At 42.2% G+C, this 18811-nt stretch overlaps 1 protein-coding gene across 1 annotated transcript in view; it reads right to left on the minus strand.

Annotated features, from left to right (window-relative positions):
• VWF (von Willebrand factor) overlaps window positions 1-15943 on the minus strand; it is a 133601-nt gene extending 117658 nt beyond the window's left edge. Inside the window, exons 1-6 of the mRNA XM_017823982.1 lie at window positions 15829-15943; window positions 14249-14303; window positions 13534-13692; window positions 12557-12659; window positions 12255-12463; window positions 3467-3591 (exon numbers count right to left, since the gene is read on the minus strand). Coding sequence (XP_017679471.1) covers window positions 3467-3591; window positions 12255-12463; window positions 12557-12659; window positions 13534-13692; window positions 14249-14303; window positions 15829-15855 — 678 coding nt within the window. The 5' untranslated portion in view covers window positions 15856-15943. The remainder of the gene's footprint in view (window positions 1-3466; window positions 3592-12254; window positions 12464-12556; window positions 12660-13533; window positions 13693-14248; window positions 14304-15828) is intronic.
• Between the last annotated feature and the right edge of the window lie 2868 nt (window positions 15944-18811).

The following is an 18811-nucleotide window of genomic DNA, read 5'->3' on the forward strand; positions in this document are numbered from 1 at the left end:
CACTATCCCAGGTTGCTGAGAGCCCCATCCAAGCTGGCCTTGGACACTCCCAGGGATGGGGCAGCCACAGTTTCTCTGGGCAACCAGGGCCTCACCACTGTCACAGAGAAAAACTTCCCAATATCCAATATAAACCTACTCTGTCAGCTTAAAGCCATTCCCCCTTGGCCTGTCACTACAATTCCCAATGAAAGAAGTCAGAAGTCACCTCTCCAAGGGTGCTGTTGGACTGGGAAGGGGGACAGGGAGGCTGACAGAGAGGGAAAAGAGAGCCACAGACCTCCCAGCATGAGGGCACAGGGGTGGGAGGAGTGCTCTGAACCAGAGCTGTTGTTTTCCTCACCTAACAGCTGATCGGGTGCCAGGGAGGGAAGGAGGCTGGGAGACAGAGGAGATTTACATTCCTGGAGCTGAAGCAAGCAAACAAAGCACACTATTAAAAAGCCCTACATTCTTCAGCAGGCACTTGTTTGGCCGGACTTCTATTAATAGCTCTGTATTTATTCTTGCACAGGGAATAAATTAAAGCAATGTTAAATGCTGTGAGCTCATGAACTCACACAAGAGAGAATATAATTTCATTCACTTTGCAGGAAAGCAAACTTTACCCACAAAACATCAATATTTAATATGATCCGTAGAAAACTCACAAGTTGCAGTCGACCCATCAGACTGGAGTTTGCCCTGCATGCCACTCCCCAGCCTCAGCTGCAATTTTGACACTTTCTAAACGTTAAACTTGCCTGAATAGACCAAATTCCCACATCCACAACCAGTCACAAGAACTAGCCCTGAAACCATGTTTAAACCACCATAGAACAGCCTGGGTTGGAAGGGACCTCAAAGATCATCTTGTTTCAATCCTCTGCTATGATCAGGGTCACCTTCCTCTAGACCAGGTTGCTCTAAGCCCCATCCAACCTGGCCTTGGACACTTCCAGGGATACAGGGGGAACCACAGGGCCTACCACCCTCACAGGGAAGAATTTCTTCCCAATATCCAATCTAAGCCTCCTCTCTGTCAGTTTGAAGCCATTCCCTCTTGTCCTGTCACTCCAGGCCCTTGGAAATAGTCTCTCTCCATCTTCCTTGTGGGCTCCCTTCAGGCACAGGAAGACCACAATTAGGTCACCCCAAAGCTTCTCTTCTCCAGGCTAAACAATCCCAATTCTCTCAGCCTGTCCTGCTGTGCAGTCCTGTCCCTCAGAAGATATCTCAGCCAGATAGGAACTCCTCGTGCTTTGGTCCCACCCTTGGAACCACACACCATTTCTCAAGCCAGGTGTTCAATCAGTTCTGACCGTGACAGAAACAGCCCACACACATCAGGTCTGCTCAAGCAAGAAACACAGGCTGGAGATTCCCAGCCTGAAATCAGGGCTGCCATTTCCTCAGCCAGTTTTGCAGGCAGCGAGGCTGAAGTGAATTTCAGAATATGTCTGAAGCACCCCCATCCAAAAGCTTAGTGGAAGTATAAATTTAGGGTCAGAACTTTGCAACTCGTCCAACTCTTAGTTAGCCTTTTCCAGAAAACTGTGAAACCAGCACTCAAAGTAGCTGGTTAGCAGATATGCTCCAGGAAGTGTTACTACTTTTGAGAAATGATTTGAACCTAGTTTAGCAAGTATCAGTCTACAGGACTTGAATAGCAAGAAACTAACAGCTCTATTTTGTCCTCAGTTACTCTGGTATAAATCTAAACCTGGCACCTACCAAGTAATTCTGATTTACAACAGAGTACATGCAATCAGATGTAACCCCTCAGTGGGTGAATTCACCATGACATTCATCGTCTGTAACACCACATGTTTCAGTATATATTCAAAGCTACTTTCCTCCCTGAGCTGGTGACCATCTGCCTGCATCCACACTGTGTCTAATGGAAACAAGGACCTTATTTATATTTATAAAAGACAAGAAAAAAATAGGTTGATGCAGCAAAGAGGGTCACAGAGTTGGCCAAGACAAACAGTTCTGTGTTTATTCAATAAATCAGCACTGCTATCTGTATGCATAGCTGAAGGAAGCATCTCCTCCTAGCAAGGGAAATAGCCTGGTGGCAAACAGTTTTTGCAACACCTACAGAAAACATCTCCTCTGTCAGAAATAGCCTGGCTGGAGCATCTTCTTGCTCTGCTGACTCCCAGGTACATAAACTGCAACACATTCACAAATACAGTTTGGGTGGTGGTGCCCACAGAGGCTTCAGTACTGACACTTCCCTGATGGTAGAGTCAGAAAGGGAATTAACTACCTCATTCTACAGGCATCACTGAAACACACCTTTCCTAAGTAATACCAAAGTTTCTTTGGCAGCAACTCACACTTCAGGCTCAAATAAGCTGTTGCATTCTCTGCTTGATTGATGCTTGTGTGTTAGGTTTTGGGGTTTTATTTGGGGGGAAGGAAAGGGGGTTATATATATATGTGCTGCAGCTTTAGGAAGAACAGGTAGGGTTCAATAGGAGAGAAAAATTGCATTCACTAGTGAGTGAACAGTTCCTTCCTCAACAGCTTATGTAAAACTGGTCAGAACATGCAGCCTCCAGGGTCACTTCTCCACACCTTTATCATACAGTCCAATTACCAAACTGAAAAACAGAAAGGTTAGCATTAAAAGAACAATCCCAGCGTGCAACAACTGGGAAGGCCAGTGCAGAAATCCTCCTGCCAGCACCAGCAGGGAGGGCACATCAGCTCAGGAACCGCAAGCACACGGCTGCATCCTGCACTCAGCCCCACGCTGACAAGGGCCCAGAGGCAGCAGGAGCCAACGCTTGAGGACGTGTCACTTCCACCTTCTGCCTGCACCTGACCCTGCTGCACCACAGCAGGGCCCACAGACAGCCACCTGTGGTTCACACCTGACAGGCTGGAGGAGGAGCTGCACACCTTGCTCCAGTGCAGCAGCAAAATCAGTGCCTGGCACAGCTACCTCACATCACAGCACCCCAGGAACACAGCATGGGTATCTCCTGCATCTCTCATCCTAACCACTTGCTGGGGGAGGACCACGTTAGGTACAGATGTGGATTCAAAGAAGCATTACCCTCGTTGCAGTCTACAACTTCCTCAGGAGGGGAAGTGGAGGGGCAGGCACTGATCTCTGCTCTCAGTGACAGGACCCAAGGGAACTGCATGAAGCTGTGTCAGGAGAGCTTCAGGTTGGACTTTAGGAAAAGGTTCTTCACCCATAGGATGGTTGGACACTGGAAAAAGCTGCCCAGGTCAGTGGTCATGGCCCCAAACCTAACAGAGCTCAAAGAGTGTTTGGACAACACTCTCAGACACATGGTGGGATTCTTGGGCTTGTTCTGTGCAGGGCCAAGAGCTGGGCTTAGATGCTCCTTGTGGGTCCCTTCCAACTCAGGATATTCTGTGATTTGTGTTCTCCTGGCAGAGGGCAGGTGAGTTGCCTTTCAGGTAGGGGAGGACTGAAACCAGAATAGCATCTCGCAGCACCAACCTTCTCTGCAATATCAGATGAAATGTTGCAAGTGTTGCTTGGAGTCTGCACTCTCTTGCAGCGCTTGTTTTCACTGTGCAAAGCCCAGGAGTTTGCAAAATCATAACTGTTGCTCACCAGGGTCCCTGGGAACGAAAAAGAGGAGAAGCACATGGCTGTTGAGGGGTTTCAGCAACAAGTGGGCAGTACTGGCTATTCTCAAGTGACAGTCTGCTGAAAGCTGTCTTTAAAAATAAAAACTGTCATATCAAATGGATTTCTATTCTAAGAAGATTGACCATAGAAAAGCCACTATCAGTGATCTGGACTGACTCCTGCAGAGGAGCTCTCTGAGCTCAAGGACACACTGAAACTTGAAGAAGGCAGCTCCCAGCACTTCTCACACCTGCATGAATGTGGTAGAGATATTGCTGGTAAGTTGTAAACTGCAGAAGCCAAAGCACACCTACACATCTTCCTACTATTTAGAAGTTGTCAATAAAACACAAGATATATTAGAGAGGCAAACAAAATGCTGCTGTTTACCCCACACAAGCATTAGCATTCCTGATCCCAGCTAGCCTGGATTTTTCTCCTATCCAAAACTAAATCACGTGTTCTAAGAAACTTAACATACACCATAATGGTTTGAGCCCATCATCTGTGATGACGATGATGATACATCTTCCTGTGTAAGATTTGCATCCACTTTGCAAAAAAGCAAAACTGAAGGAGTTTGTATGGCTGCCACTTCCTGGGAGATGCAAAGCCACCTCTCTGCTTTTCTTGCTCCATCCTCCTGAAAAGGGGGATCCTCCCAGAAAGAGAATGCTCCCTCCACCCCCTTTTCCCTCCCATGATCTGTCTCATTTCAGGACTACCTCTGCTTCCTTCTGCGGGTTTCTGCTACAAACCAGTTCATTTCATGCGTCTCAGTTCCCTACAGTTGCTTTTTAAAACCCTGCTGTGTTGCATGTGAGAATATCAATTGCCACCATTAATGCACTCCCAAGACCTTTATGCAGAGAATGTGTTGAAACACAACCCTGACTGAATCTGAAAAAAAACCCCAAAAAACCCAAAAGAAATACATCCCAAATATATCTATATTTTATAATATACGTAGATATAATAAATACTCCATTGAGCTACCTGCTGCATGATAAGTACAAAAACACAGAATATACTGACCACTAAAACTGTTCCTAAACAGTCATGGGGCAGTCATGAAAACTGCACTGAGAATGCTATGGCAGATGCATTAAAGCCTGTAGCCTTCAGTAGACTTTTGTGCAAACTAGAAATTAGGGACTTACAAAGGTAGCATGTGCTAGGCCCACAGCAGATGTCAGAGCAGGAAGACTCAGAGGAAAGGATGGTAGGGAAAGGCGGTAAAAGGTGTGAAATTTTCATCCATACAGCCAGGGCTTGGCACAGGAGAAGACATGCAGCAATAAGAACACAAGCCTTTAGCTCAGCACAGATTATATACATTAGAGCAACAGTGGAATCCAGCCTGAGGAGAAGCAAGGTGCCAAATTAAATGTATCCCCTTCTGTTTGCAGTAATTCAGTCTTCCAGGTATGTAACAGGAGTTGGGCTCTGCTCCAAAGCAATACTCCTCTGGCCCTGAATGCACATCCATGCCAGGCTTCCTGCTGGCAGGGACCCATGGATGCTCATTCATACAGAAGTTAAGTTTTGAAGGCTGGGACAACTGTTGGCTCAGAAATGCCGGTCACCTGTTTTTCCAATTCTCCCCCTGCAATATATTTTTTTTTCTTCTGTGGTCCTTGTAAATTTATACCTCTTATACAACTTTTTTACAAAATATTTCCATCATACTATTTTAGTTCTTCTGCTGCATTCTATGATTAATACTTTCAAGTAAGTGAGGGGTCTAGAGAGTGACTCCTACGAGGAGCAGCTGAGGGAGCTGGTGGTGTTCAGCCCAGAGAAAAGGAGGCTCAGGAGAGACCTTATCATTCTCTACAACTCCCTGAAAGAGTTGGAGCCAGGCTCTTCTCACAGGTAACAAGTGACAGGATAAGAGGAAATGGCCTCAAGCTGTGCCAGGGGAGATTTAGGTTGGACACCAGGAGGAATTTCTTCACTGAAGGCATTGGAACAGGCTGCCCAGGGAGGTCACCGTCCCTGGAGGTGTTCAAGAGCAGAGCACTCAATGCTCTTGTCTAGTTGACAAGTTGGACTTGATGATCTCGAGGGTCTTTTCCAACCTAAATGATTCTGTGATTCTGTAAATTCTTTACAAAATTTCAAACCTTGTTTGGAGTTGTTTGGGTTTTTTTTAGAACCTGCTTTTCAAACCCTCTTGTTGCCAGCACCTGACTGTATACTAGCAAACAGTGGAAATGTGAAAAGGAGCTGGACATGAAGGTTTCTCTGATCATCAGAAGACCTCTAATATGAAATTATGAAGTGACTTGGGCCACTGAGCTACTGAACAAATTGGCATCATGGAATAAGTTATTTCTGCAGAGGGTTCCTTTGGAGAGGACTCTCATACTATGCACCCTGTCAATCAGTGTGGGGATTCTCAAATACTTCATCTACTTGATGAGGTTTCAGGGAAAAAAAGCAAGGAGGGAGAAATGACTCCAGCACATCTGACTGCTCTGGGCAGAGGGAAGAGCAACTGCCAACACCTCTGCCTTTCCCCACGGCACCTACTTTTCCTTCTGCTGAAAGACTCGAGTGGGTAGGAAAGGAAAGGCAGTGGAAGAGACAACGAAAGCAGCCTAAAAAATTATATTAAGTGTGCAGGTGATGTTATCAACAGAGCATCCAGGCAGCTGAGCTGCCTGATCTGGCACTGCTTTCCCACTATGCCCTCCTCTCCTGCACAGCAGAGTTTTGTTTTCCATCTGTCCCTTCAGTTCCTTCAGTTTTTTTTTCCTTCTTAAGGTAGCCAAGATTCTGGTGAAACAACTCATAGCCAGGGCTCATCAGAGCCCTACACCCAGAAACTGTCTGTATGGCCTGGGTGGGACTTTTGATAAAGGACTTGTTTAGTCTAAGTTTTGCAGGAAATGTGTTGAAAATAGAAGCTGTCACAAAATGTAATGTAAGCTAAGCATTTGAACACCAGTGCTGGAAGAACTGGTGCCTGATATGGACCACGGTACACAGACAGATACCAGCATGCAAACTGGCTGCTCAAAAGCCAAGACCCCCAGGCAGCCAGTTGGTGTGCAATCTCCTTTTAGGACTCAAGATGGGTTCAGGAGGTAGATCTTAAAGGACAACACAAATCTCACCTTCTCCTACATCCCAGAAACATCACTACACTGAAGACCCTGCAAAGGTCTTCAAGGAGAAGGCCACTCGCCAACCACCTGAGCAACAGGCAGGGTCTCTGGGGGCCATTCTTTAGTGCTCTGATTGCTGCCCTCACATGTCTCTCACTTTGGAGATGCTTACAGATAGGTGATGTTCACTCTTGACAGAAAAATCTGTGTCCACACTGACATCTGAGTCTCACAGACACCAGTTCCTTTTGAAATCTGAGGCTGGTATGCTGCTTGTTTACTTTGAGACCCATGGTCAGGCAAGGCAAAGCATTAACAACACAACCCTGTGCTCAAGGCACCCAGTGGGAAGCAGGAACCCTGACCTCCTCCAGATTTTCCATATGGCCATAGGCCCATCAGATAACTCTCTCAGGGTCTGTAAAATATCTGCAAGAATTTGCTCAAGACACTACAGTCCTGTGAGTTTTAATTGGTAAACAGAGTCTTAGTTGGTAAAGAACCAACTTTCACATGTTGGTTATTTACCAAGCAAAGAAGGGGATTTTGTTTGTTAGGGTGGGGTTTTTTTGTTTGATGTTTTTTGGGTGGTTTTTTTTTTTTTTTTTTACACAGTTTTACATGGTTTAGTACATAGTTCCAGATGAGCAAAACTATTGGCAAGGTTGACCAAAATTGACCCATAGTTTGCATCAAATTAATGACATGAAATAACGAAGTCATGGGCTGTAAAGTCTTTTCTGCCCTCTCCAGATCAATGAACATAAAATTAATAATATTGAACATGAGAGGGAATGAGCCATCCCCCAAAATCTACAGCCTAGTGATGAAGGCACACTCCTCACAACAGAAATGTCTGACCTTGATTCCAGAACCAGATTAAAGCAGGTTATGAATGCAGGTTTTTGGCATCTCAGCTGAGGTTCTATTACAAAGACAGGTGCAACATAAGTCATCTTCACCCTTACCATTTGTGACAGCTTAATTCCCCTTGCTTCCAAATGAAAATGCAGGAAAGAAAACGAGATCACTTACTCACACCAAACAAAATCTTTAAACTAGCCTAAAATCAAATTACTGATATTGTTTAAAATGCCAAGAAGTTTGCATTTCAGAATGACCAAAACTTTCATTTACTTTCCTAGGAAAAAAAAAAAAAGATTAAATATTTATTAGCTGCACTACTATCACTGTGAGTTTGCAACATGCTTTAAAAGCTTTTGATACCAGGTACCACACACAGAGAAGTTGTACGTTCAGTCATATGCATCTATACTACTTCTGGAATGAAATCATTACCTGAAATATCAGATTTTTCCTGGCAGATATTGTCTGCTTCTACTTGTTTAACCTATATTCACTCTCCTGTGAACAGATATATTCATCATATATTCTGTATTTCAGCAGCTTAAAGGCTGGAATATGTTGCTGACACCTGTAGCAGGCTCAGAATATCAAGACTTTATCCAAAATTCTCCAGGGCTATTGTTTTATCATTAATATCTTAGTAATTTGGAGACAGATTCCCAGAAACATGCCTCCTGCCAGTGCCAAGAAAAGCATCATGGGATGCTGAATTAATTTAGGTTGCTATATTTCTTAATTCCATTGTGCTAAGAGTGTGTAACATGGACAAAAAAGAAAATGAGGGATTAATATCCCTGTGTTGGACTTGAATGATCTCTTCAGCACAAACAGACTTCACTGATGACCTGGACATCCAAGCACACATCACAGCAATATCACAAACCTATAGGCTGCCTGATTTCTTTGTATAAAGAATATTACCTCTCCCAGCTGCTACCAAACAAAAAACCCTACAAAGCTTCCAAGACCTTTCTTTTTATATTTTAGTTATGCTTAAAGTGTGAGAACAAACTCTCAAGGGGCTTGTTTTTGCTGCCATATCCAATAAACAAACAAGCCCGTACAGTATAATCCATCTTGTTTGTAAGTCTAGACAGGACATGAGCACTTCTCCCCAGGATGAACTATTGTAGTAACCATGTCGAGGAGAGTGACTCAGCACCCCCATCCTCTGTCTGAAGGGCAATGTGTGTCTGCAACTCTAGGAAAAGGTTCTTCCCCCAAAGGGTGGTTGGGCACTGAACAGGCTCCCAAAGGAAGCAGTCATAGCCCTAAACCTGGCAGAGCTCAAGGACTGTTTGGACAACGCTCTCAAGCACATGGTGGGATTGTTGGGGTGTCGTGCAGAGCCAGGAGTTGGACTCGATGATCCTTGTGGGTCCTTTCCAATTCGGGAGATTCTGTGATATCTGAAACCTACAGGGAAGGCTTTATTTTTAATTTTTTTCTGGGGGTGGGAGGGTGTCAAGAGCTAATGCTAAAGGCTGCCACCTTCAAAGCTGGGTCCTACAAGGTACATCTGCCAAGGTATCAGGTCTCAGACCCTCCAGGTACTCAAACAGCTGAACATCAAAAGTGTACACAGAAGCAATGTGTGTTATCCTCTCGGCAGTTCTCAGTTTCCACACCAAAACACAATGAGGATTCATAAGAGTGCCATGACAACATATGATTGGGTGGATCATAAAGCATTAGTATAAATAGAATATGAGTATAAAAATATCAAGAGAAAAAAAAAAAGCAATTGCACACTGTTCACTAAGTTTTAAACACCCTTCTCTTTGTGCCTCCTCTATTTATTTGCTGTAAGTGGTACTGCCCAGTCACACAGCAGGTGCTTTGCCTCTTATTTCACCACCACCCTAAAAATAATCCAAATACAAACAATTAATGAAGTTCTATACCACTCTCTTAGGGGCAAAGCAAACTAACTCTGTGTTATAAAATCACAATAATTTCTTTCCCTAAAATATGGAACAAACATATTTTCATTTGTTTTCAGTATAAACATTGCCTTTTTTTGAAACTGTGACAAAACATGGGATGAAAGACAACATTTGTGGGCGAGATTCTACCCAAAACAACTCTGACTTCTGCACAAAATCAGGATCTGGTCCTCTGGTGCTATAAAGAAGCCCTAGAAACAGGCCATCACATCACGTGAGTTTCCTCCTATGCAGACAGACACGAAGATGATACAGAAGAACCATCTGAGCTACAGCCTGTGAGAGACTTCAGAAGATAACATTTTGGCTGCAGACCTTTCCATTACAGTGGTTCTTACAGGCAAGGACTAGCAGCAACCAGACAGGTACCATTTCAGTGTAAATCAACACAGCTTGAAGGCCAGGGCATCCTGAGGTGCCTGACCAGCCTTTAAAACACCTGGAGGAAGGTTTCACACAGCTATCTGTGACAAGCTCACTGGCTATAGCACAATACCTGAGGCACAACCTCTGTGATCACCTCCTTCCTTTGCCTCTGACGTTCAGATCTGCACGATGTCCCTCAGGGCTTTCCAGATGAGAGACCATAATCTTGGCAACATTAGATTGTTGTCTTTTCCCTTTGCACACTGCGCTTCCACTGCATATTATTCTGAAGCTCAAAGATCTTAATGCATTTATTATCAAACCCATCCCAGAAAGCTATCTAATGGATTAGAACTGAGGCCCCAATCTGATAAATTCCTGATTTTAACAGGAAGCAGTGGGCACACCAACAGGAGAGTTCAGTCTGCTGGTAACCTTAAGGCAACCCTTCAGTGCCCTCAGATCACTAAGTCTTTACACCAAGCTCACATCCTGGGATGGGTTGACCTTTATGAGATGTAATCAGGCTGAAAGGAGAGCAAATAAAAGTTGCAGTGAAAAGAGAAGGGTAAACTTCTTCATAGGCTACCAGTAGGCTGCCAGCTCTTTTCATTTAAAGAACATTACCTCTCCCAGCTGCTTGTGTTGTCCCTTACCTGGAAGTTAGATTCAACAGTTGTTTTTTTTTTTTTTAAAAAGAAGTGATCTGAATTATTAAAAAACTGATTTTACTTGAAGCAAGTTAAGAATCGCTCCAATGAACCAGCAGAGCTGCCAGAGAGACAAACAGAGCGTGGGTGGAGTGACATCCCTCACTGATACAACAAATTCAAACATAACTCATTCTAATTCCTTCTAAATTAGTTTAAATGAAAGCTCTATTGTGTCAGAGTGAAATACTGGCAGAATTGCTGACACACAATTGTGTTTTTCAGGCTAAAAATCAGAGAAATGTATATCCACATAGGATACTGTATAAGGAAAGCTCTGGCTTCTGTAAGAGACACAGAAAACACATGTTCTATGTCATCTTCTCTATTTTTTTTTTCAGCTCCTCTAAGCAGTGACCTGGTCATGGACTTCATTACACTCAGAAATCTGTGGCTGTGAAAGGACTGCTTTTGTTTTTTTAAGAGGGAGGATACAGCCTCCAGCATGTAAAACAAATACAGCATGAAACACATTTAAACATGAGCAGCAGAGGGGCCTCTTCTACATTTGAACAGGCAATACAATCTCCTTTTCTGTTCCTGCTTTTCATAAAAGCCTTACTACTATTTACTGTCTTGAGAAAAGCATATAAACTTCATAATCTCAACTCACTCAGACATTAAGGTATCCAAGCCCTGCCAAACAATTCTGTGACCAGAGTTTGTTTCTCATTTTTTACACTGCTGAAGAACATATTAATCATTTTAACACACTATGAGATATGGTGGTTTTCTGTACACTGAAGCTATGCTTATGTATCCCAAGTGTCAGTAAGACATCTCTGGAGCACTGGCAGGCTCCTTTTCAAGTTGCTTTGCCTCCCTTTCTATTTTCTGAATCATTTATTTTTATTACATGTAAAGTATTACATTATCATTCTAACTTACTAATGTATTAATTAACTTTCAACCTCTCTCTTTCAGGTAAGTGCTCAGAATTAAAGGACACTGAAATACCACAAATCAAGATCAGTCATAGGACTTCAAAGTCATATTCAGGGCTTTTCAAAAACTCTTAGTCTTCACCCACACTGGCAGACTTCACATAAAGGTGTACTGAGCAGCAAAAGCAAAAGTCACTTCTCACCAGGAATTGGTGTGATACCAGGTGCACCTCCAGTCCAACAGCCCTTACAGACAGGGAAATGTCATTAAAAGGTAACCACCTAATAGAACAGCAGCCCATGCCAAATCCAAGTACAAACCTGCCAGCACCAGGAATTTAATCTCCTACTGTTGCAACGCTATTTATTCTTACTCCCACTTGTCTAACTCACGAAAAACTAGAGGTTGAATCAATGTGTATGTCTTACATCTATTTTGCTGTGTCTTCTTCTAGTCAGTCTCCCCACATCCTGCATTGTACATGGATTAACCTGGAGCTTTACCTTCGTATTTTAAAGTTTCAAGGTTTCTAAATGTGCTAAGTTCAGATGCCTGGGCTTCTCGCAGGAATGAGATGTGACAGCAATTTCCTTTCAGGAGAAAGGGAGCTGAAAGGACTTAGACAGCTTTTCAGTGCACCAAGATGAGGTACCTGACAGGTTCTGCAGAAACATTTTGCTGTTTCAGCAAAATCTTTGTTGAATCACCCAACAGGAAAAGTGTGCAGAGCATACATTAAAATGCAATCAGTTAGTCCTAGTCTTACCTTCCTGAGTTCTGAAGTCATCTTCAAGGAATTTATTAAAATTGCCACACAACCCACAGGTCTTATTATAGTGCTTTTCTTGAAGGAGTATCTGAATGTTTCCACTGATATCAATCTTCACCACAAAGCCATGCTCATCACTGGATATTTTATGATAACCTGCCTCCTTCTCTATAAATATACCATTGGAGGCAAAAGGTATGGAAACCCTGTGAAAAAAAACAGGAGATTCTCAGAATATGACACACACACAAAAAAAAAATCAGGTTGTTTTCTGTTGGAATACCAGTTCCCACAGGTACCTTTTGTCTTCCTGCATCACAGCTCCATCTAAAGAGAAGCGGAGATTGAAATATTCCCCGAGGTACACAGAGATGCCAATTTTCTCCTCATTCTGGTAATCACCTGAAGAGATGAGATATAACCAAATACTGTTAGTTCTGGGAGTTGGGAGGACAATTTGTAAGTACATATTGCAGGGTTGGGAGCATATCTTCTAACACACAAAGAATTTGTTCCAGGTTGTTCAAACTGAGGAAGAAAATTATTTAAGTTGGTATATATTTCCTTTCCAGAGTGACAAGATCAGTTTACTTAAATTTACTTGCAGTGACTAAAAACTCATGTGAAACACTAAAAACATGTTAAACTACGACCAATACAGAACAGTCATCGGTGAATATAAAAACATCTACCAAAGCAGATTGGTATGAAAGTAATATCTAGTTTTGGTACACATATCATCAGTTTCTAATCCCAAGAATAACTCTGCAAAGGCTTATGCTAATTCCAAGGTCTTCTGTCCTCCAGGATGGGATTTTTCTTACTGGGGTGATTTAGCATACAGATAAAATTAGTTCTACAGGGTCAAATAGTTCCTATTCCCATACACAGCTTTAAGATCCACATTCTCCTGGAAAATTCAAAATTAAAAAAGGTCTTGCTTTCCCTCTTTAGAAGAGCCAGTAAGAAAATCTCTGTTTCTTAGCAGCTTATTTACATGAGAGCTACATTACCAAGGGATAACTGAAGCCTCAAAATTAATCCTACTTTCTAAAATAAGCCCAAAAAAACCCAACACAACCCACCAAAAAGAAACCAAAGCCAAAACCAACCAACCAACCAAAAAAAAAAAGAAAAAAAAAAGAAAAAAAAAAAAAAAAAAAAAAAAAGGCAGCAAAGCCCCTCAGCCAAGATCCTTTTTATGCAGTGGTCCATCCTATCTGACAAAGAGCAACTACTTGGGTTTTTTCAGTGATGGAACCCAGCTCAGACTCACCTAAGAGCATGAAGGAGTGCTTGTGACAGTCCCCAGCAAGGAGGTAGCTGCAGTCCCCAGCAAAATCATAGAAAGAACCATCAAAAGTTTTGATATGATCATTCCCAAAAAGGCTGCAACGGGAACCTGATGACTCCTGAGGCAAAGAGCCTGATAATCCTGGATATCAAAACATAACATAACGTGCAATTTCAAACAATCATTTTGTAGTTCAGGAATTTATCTGATGGAATTAATCACCATTGATCATCTCATGTCCTAGTAGCTTCTAGGCAGACTGTAACCCTGGCATGGCAGTCCATGGGATCAAGCACAGATTTTTTTATTACATACATTTGTGAAATGGTTTTTTTGCTTTACTTCTACCGACCCAAACCTTGCATGGGTAATTTCAGTCCCGATTGTTTGAGGAATGCCATTTGCTTGTGCCTGCCTGCAATCCCATTAAATTCTACAGGGCACTAGCAAAGCCCCATAGTTTGTTCAGCCAAACATCACTGACTTCAGGGAATTTTTGGGACTCAACATAGTGCTCGTTTCAAGGTAAAGAGACAAAAGGAATAATTTTATCAATGTCTCCAGCAGGATGAGAATAATCCCTTAGCCTGTATTGCAGGACTGGATGGGCAAAAAGGAGGAACAGGGGCAATATCTCACAGATGCAATTGAAAATAAATTGTAGCCCCTAGACAGCAGAAAATAAACGTTTTCCTACCTGTGACTACAGTGGCCAGCAGTAGGTTTGTTTGCAGCACTGCCAAGAGGAGCATCTGTCAAAAATCCAAAAGAGAGAGTTTAGAACACTCTTAGTTTAGGACGCACAGTCTGTTTCGCGACTCCTCACCACCTTCTATCCTCTCTTTATACAGGTATTTTCAAGGTTCTACAATATTTCAGAAAGCAATAATCCGTGTAGACAGTAGTTTAGATACCCAGCCATCCTGCTTTAACGAAGTAATCTAGGAGGATAATCATTCTTTGCTTCCATTTTCACCTCTCATTGCAGGAAAATGGGCTCCTCCACAGGAATTACAACCCAAAATACACACGTACTCCAGTTTACCTCAGTGAACACATTGCACACACAAAGCCCTTCAAAACACAGCATCATTTATCAGACAGCCTGACTTGAAGAAGCACCTCTCACTGGGTCAGCCAGTTTGGCTCCAGTAGAAGTCACCTCTGCTGCACAAGGTTTGCATCCTGCCCAAACATTCACAAAGGGAAAGAATATAAAGGTTTTGCACCAGCCAGCAGGTCTGGCTGGCAAACCGCTATAACCACATGCATTTAATCCACTGATTTCAGGGTGATAATGTGTTTGAGATAAGAGGCAAGAAGTAAAGGGAGGAAATAGTGCAGAGATTAGAGACCCAGATTGAAAACTTCCATTCACCAAAATCAGTTTTAGCATTGCCTCCTGCTTTCTACAACCAAAACATCAGCCTTTGTTCTCTATATGTCTATAAGCTACCTTCTGTACAACCAGGCCTTTAAAAATAATATTATTAATAATAATAATAATAGGATAGGAGTGTCATGCACATGGTGAACTACATGCGTTCTGTGGCAAGACATTAACAGCTCAGGATGAAAGCTGTAGGGAGCTCCATCTAAGGGTGTTAATTTCAGTGATAATATAAGCAACTAGAGAGGCATAAATACTTAATATATTAGTGCCAGGACACCAGACACACCTTTTCCTAAGAGCCCTCCAATTAAAGACTGGAATGCATTTTGCAAAGACAAATTCTGATTTCAGGTTACAGACACACATTTCTTACTGCTGTTACTTATGGAGGCCCCATTCACAGCCACATAAATAAATGCTGAGTTTGCCTTGTTTGCAAAAGACAGGAAAAGAAAGATCTACTATGAAATTCAGTCTAACATAATGCTGCTAATCCCAAACTGACAAGAGGCTCCAAGACAGCCAAGAAGTGGCAACTGCATGGGAATGCAACAAAGTAATGGTAAGGAAAACAACAGGCATCATCTCAGATTACACACTTTCTAGTGTATTTTTAGTGCATGCACAGTGTAATTGTGACTGAATCAAATATTGCTTTTCTTTATTAACCCTTCAGCTTTAGAAATCAGGCAAAGAAAAAAAGACAGGGTATAAACTCCTTCCCTTCAGTCCCCTTCCACTTCCCACTCTATTCTGAACTGCAGATGAAGTTTCCCTCAGTTCTCGTGGAGCAGGTGCCACTAACAAATCAGAACACAACCTAGTAAGATCCAGCATATCCCCCTCCATAATTTTATTGCTGGCTTAATTAGAAATGAAAGTACCTTCTGTGTGAGATTCCTCTTGCACATGAAGAAGAAACGCCTCCAGTTTCCACCTATAGCCTACAACACCATTGTTCCCCTGTTGCTTCAGAAATCAGGACTGGAATGGCTTTGGTCTGAAATTTCTTGTTTTTGTACAAGCCAGGAACTCTTGTCCATTTTAAAGGAAAGATAAAAACAAAACGTCACATCCGCCTGACCCTCAAGACAATAGATTAAATTGCTATCATGGAAATCAGCAGCCTTAATTGCCAGAATGGTACAATGAGGGGAAGCAGTTTTTAAAACTTACATGACAGATAAGTCTTTGAAATCCATTTTGCATGTGTTTGTGTGACAAATCTCACTGGTTGAGCCAATAGGCAGCATATTTATGTGACAGACTATTGTTAAAGAGGAATAGTAGGATGCTCCATACCTCAAAGACAGACCACAGAACCAGGTAGTATTTTTTTTCCTACAAACAACTGCCATAAAGGAGAAAAAAAGAAAGAAAAATTCAGAGCTAGTAATGACCTGGGCTCATTCTCTAGGTACAAACACATTTGAATTCTACCACATTTGGTCCTTGAAATGTTGATGAGGGTACCCTCTGGAACAACAAGTGGTAACAAGTTAATCCTGCACTTACTTGTTTGCAGAGTGGGCACAAGTTTTATGGGCACATGTGCAGCACTGAGAAGAAAAATGCAGAGCAGATGACATCTTACTTTACTTTCCATGTATTATTTTCAATAGCAATTCATATTTTCAACAGTAATTCATACTTTCAATGAACAAAGGGGTTAGGAGGTGACACATGCCATCAACTGGGAGGTGTTCTCTCCTCTTGGGTCCAGCTGCCACATCTCAGCAGGTCCTTCATACCTTTGAGAGCCTAAGCATGAGTGATCCCAGAGAGATGTTCTCCCTTTCCTGACAGGAATGCCAGTATTACTCATGATATGGGGAATAAGATCTATCCCCATGGTCACTTATCTTCTCAGTTTTAATCCTTTCAGTCCCTGAGCCCCAAATAAGTCACTTAATTTGGTAACTTCCCCTTGCAAATCCAAATCCAACAGGCCTTTGATTCACATTTCTTTGTTTCACTCTATCTTGTATGTGTGAAAATCCCTTTAAAAAGTCCTTAAAAACAGAAGCACTGCTGGTTCTGGTCTGTAGAGATCTCTTATCATTATTACAAACAGCAGCCAATTACTGAATGACCCTGGGCTGTTTAGTGTGTAATGGGATGGATGGCCCAGGTCTTCCTTTATTAGATTTTGTGCCACTGCCTTCACACCCTGACAAGCTGAAGGCCAAGCAAGGGACAAAGCAAAAGTCTGAGCCTATCAAAAGGTGCTTTGGAGAGAAACAGGCTGCTGAAGGACAGGTTACTGAACCTGGACTGAGCCTCTGAAGATCTCAAGCCCTCCTCTACATGAGGGGACATTTTGTGTCTTGCACTGCCAGTGTCTAATAGATGGTTCAGATAAACTAGACATCAAGACACATTTGAAGTGTCTGAGGGAGCTTGGGAAACATAACAGAAAATTAATTAGACAGACACACAAAGAACAAGTTTCCTTTTCCTCTCCTGGCTCTTTGTCCTCTTAAAAAAAAAAAAAAAAGAAATGGTAATTAAAGAATGCATTTATTGGTTGATATCCAACAGAAAGTTTAGTGGTGCTTGGGTAGATCTGAAATGCAATTTTCCAAATAGTACACCTGAGACAGAGGAGAAAATATATAAACAGCTATGCATTGTTGTCAAAAGAACATCTGTAGTCCATTTTTGGAATAGCATAGGAAGTACTTCTGAGAAAAATTATCCCTAATACTGCTTTTCATTGCTTTGTTCAAATATTAGTTTGCATGCAACAAGTCCATGAGAGAACACACACTTGTCACGGAGTTTGTTACACAAACAAATACATAAGTGCCTGGATTATGAAACCTGCAATGCTGAGTGTAGGAACAGTGATGAAACACGCAGGGCCAACAACATACAGGGCTGAACAACACCAAAACCAGCCAAAATAAACCACGAAGATTTCAGCCTGATCCCGGCCCTGCTGTAAGTGTGTTGAGTTGAGGTATTGTACTTAATTTCTGCAGGCAATGGCATTGATTGGTTTTTATGAGGTCTGAAAAAGTGTTCTTGGCATCTTGAGTAAAGTGAACTCCCCGATGGGCACAAAATTCAAATGAAGGATGGAAATGTAGGAAAGGACAGAAAAAACAAAAGATAAAATTATGATTAGAGGTAGGAAGCAACTTCCCTGAAAGGGGAAGAAATTCCTTATCTTAGAAAAATCATTGAAAGAACAGAGGAGGAGCACCCATCACGTCAAAAACAGCATAGAGAGGTTAAGTAGGAAATAAGTGCTCATCATTTCTCCCAGTGTAAAGGCTGTGAGCAAGCAACAAAATTTTCAGGGAGTTGTCTCTAAAGCACAGAACTAGAAGGTCTCAGCACAGGTTACTATGTCAAAAAAAAAAGTCAAATTAATGAAGGGCTACTCCATCTCAGGGGTGGACCAAACCTCAGGGATCAAATGATGAATCAGAGAGAGTTTGTGGCTTAGAAAGTCTTTACCTTACTGAGTATTAGATACAGAAACATTCTTTCTTATAAACTTTTCCTAAGCAATGCTGCTAGCCACCAAAATCCCACCTTTTGGTAAAAAGATAAAAAAAATACCAAAAACCACAACACCAAAAAACAACAAACAAACAAAAACCCCACAACCAAGTCAGATTTCTTTATCCTGTCCCAGGCTACAAGAAGGTCTGTTTCAGTGGTTTTTCACAACTGAGATTCACATTGACTTTCCCATTAGTGACCCACTAGTGAAACTCAGCATAAACAGCAACGAATAAGCCAAAAGCAAGAATAACTGCAAACAGTTCTGAAAATAAGAACATCTCATAATAGTTCCTGAAAGTTTAGAAAAGTTTCTTCTGCATTCCCTCTTACCTTTCCTGTGCCCAAGGAGGA

Source organism: Lepidothrix coronata, unplaced genomic scaffold (genome assembly GCF_001604755.1).
Source record: "Lepidothrix coronata isolate B3197 unplaced genomic scaffold, Lepidothrix_coronata-1.0 Scaffold107, whole genome shotgun sequence".
NCBI classification, from domain to species: Eukaryota; Metazoa; Chordata; class Aves; order Passeriformes; family Pipridae; genus Lepidothrix; species Lepidothrix coronata.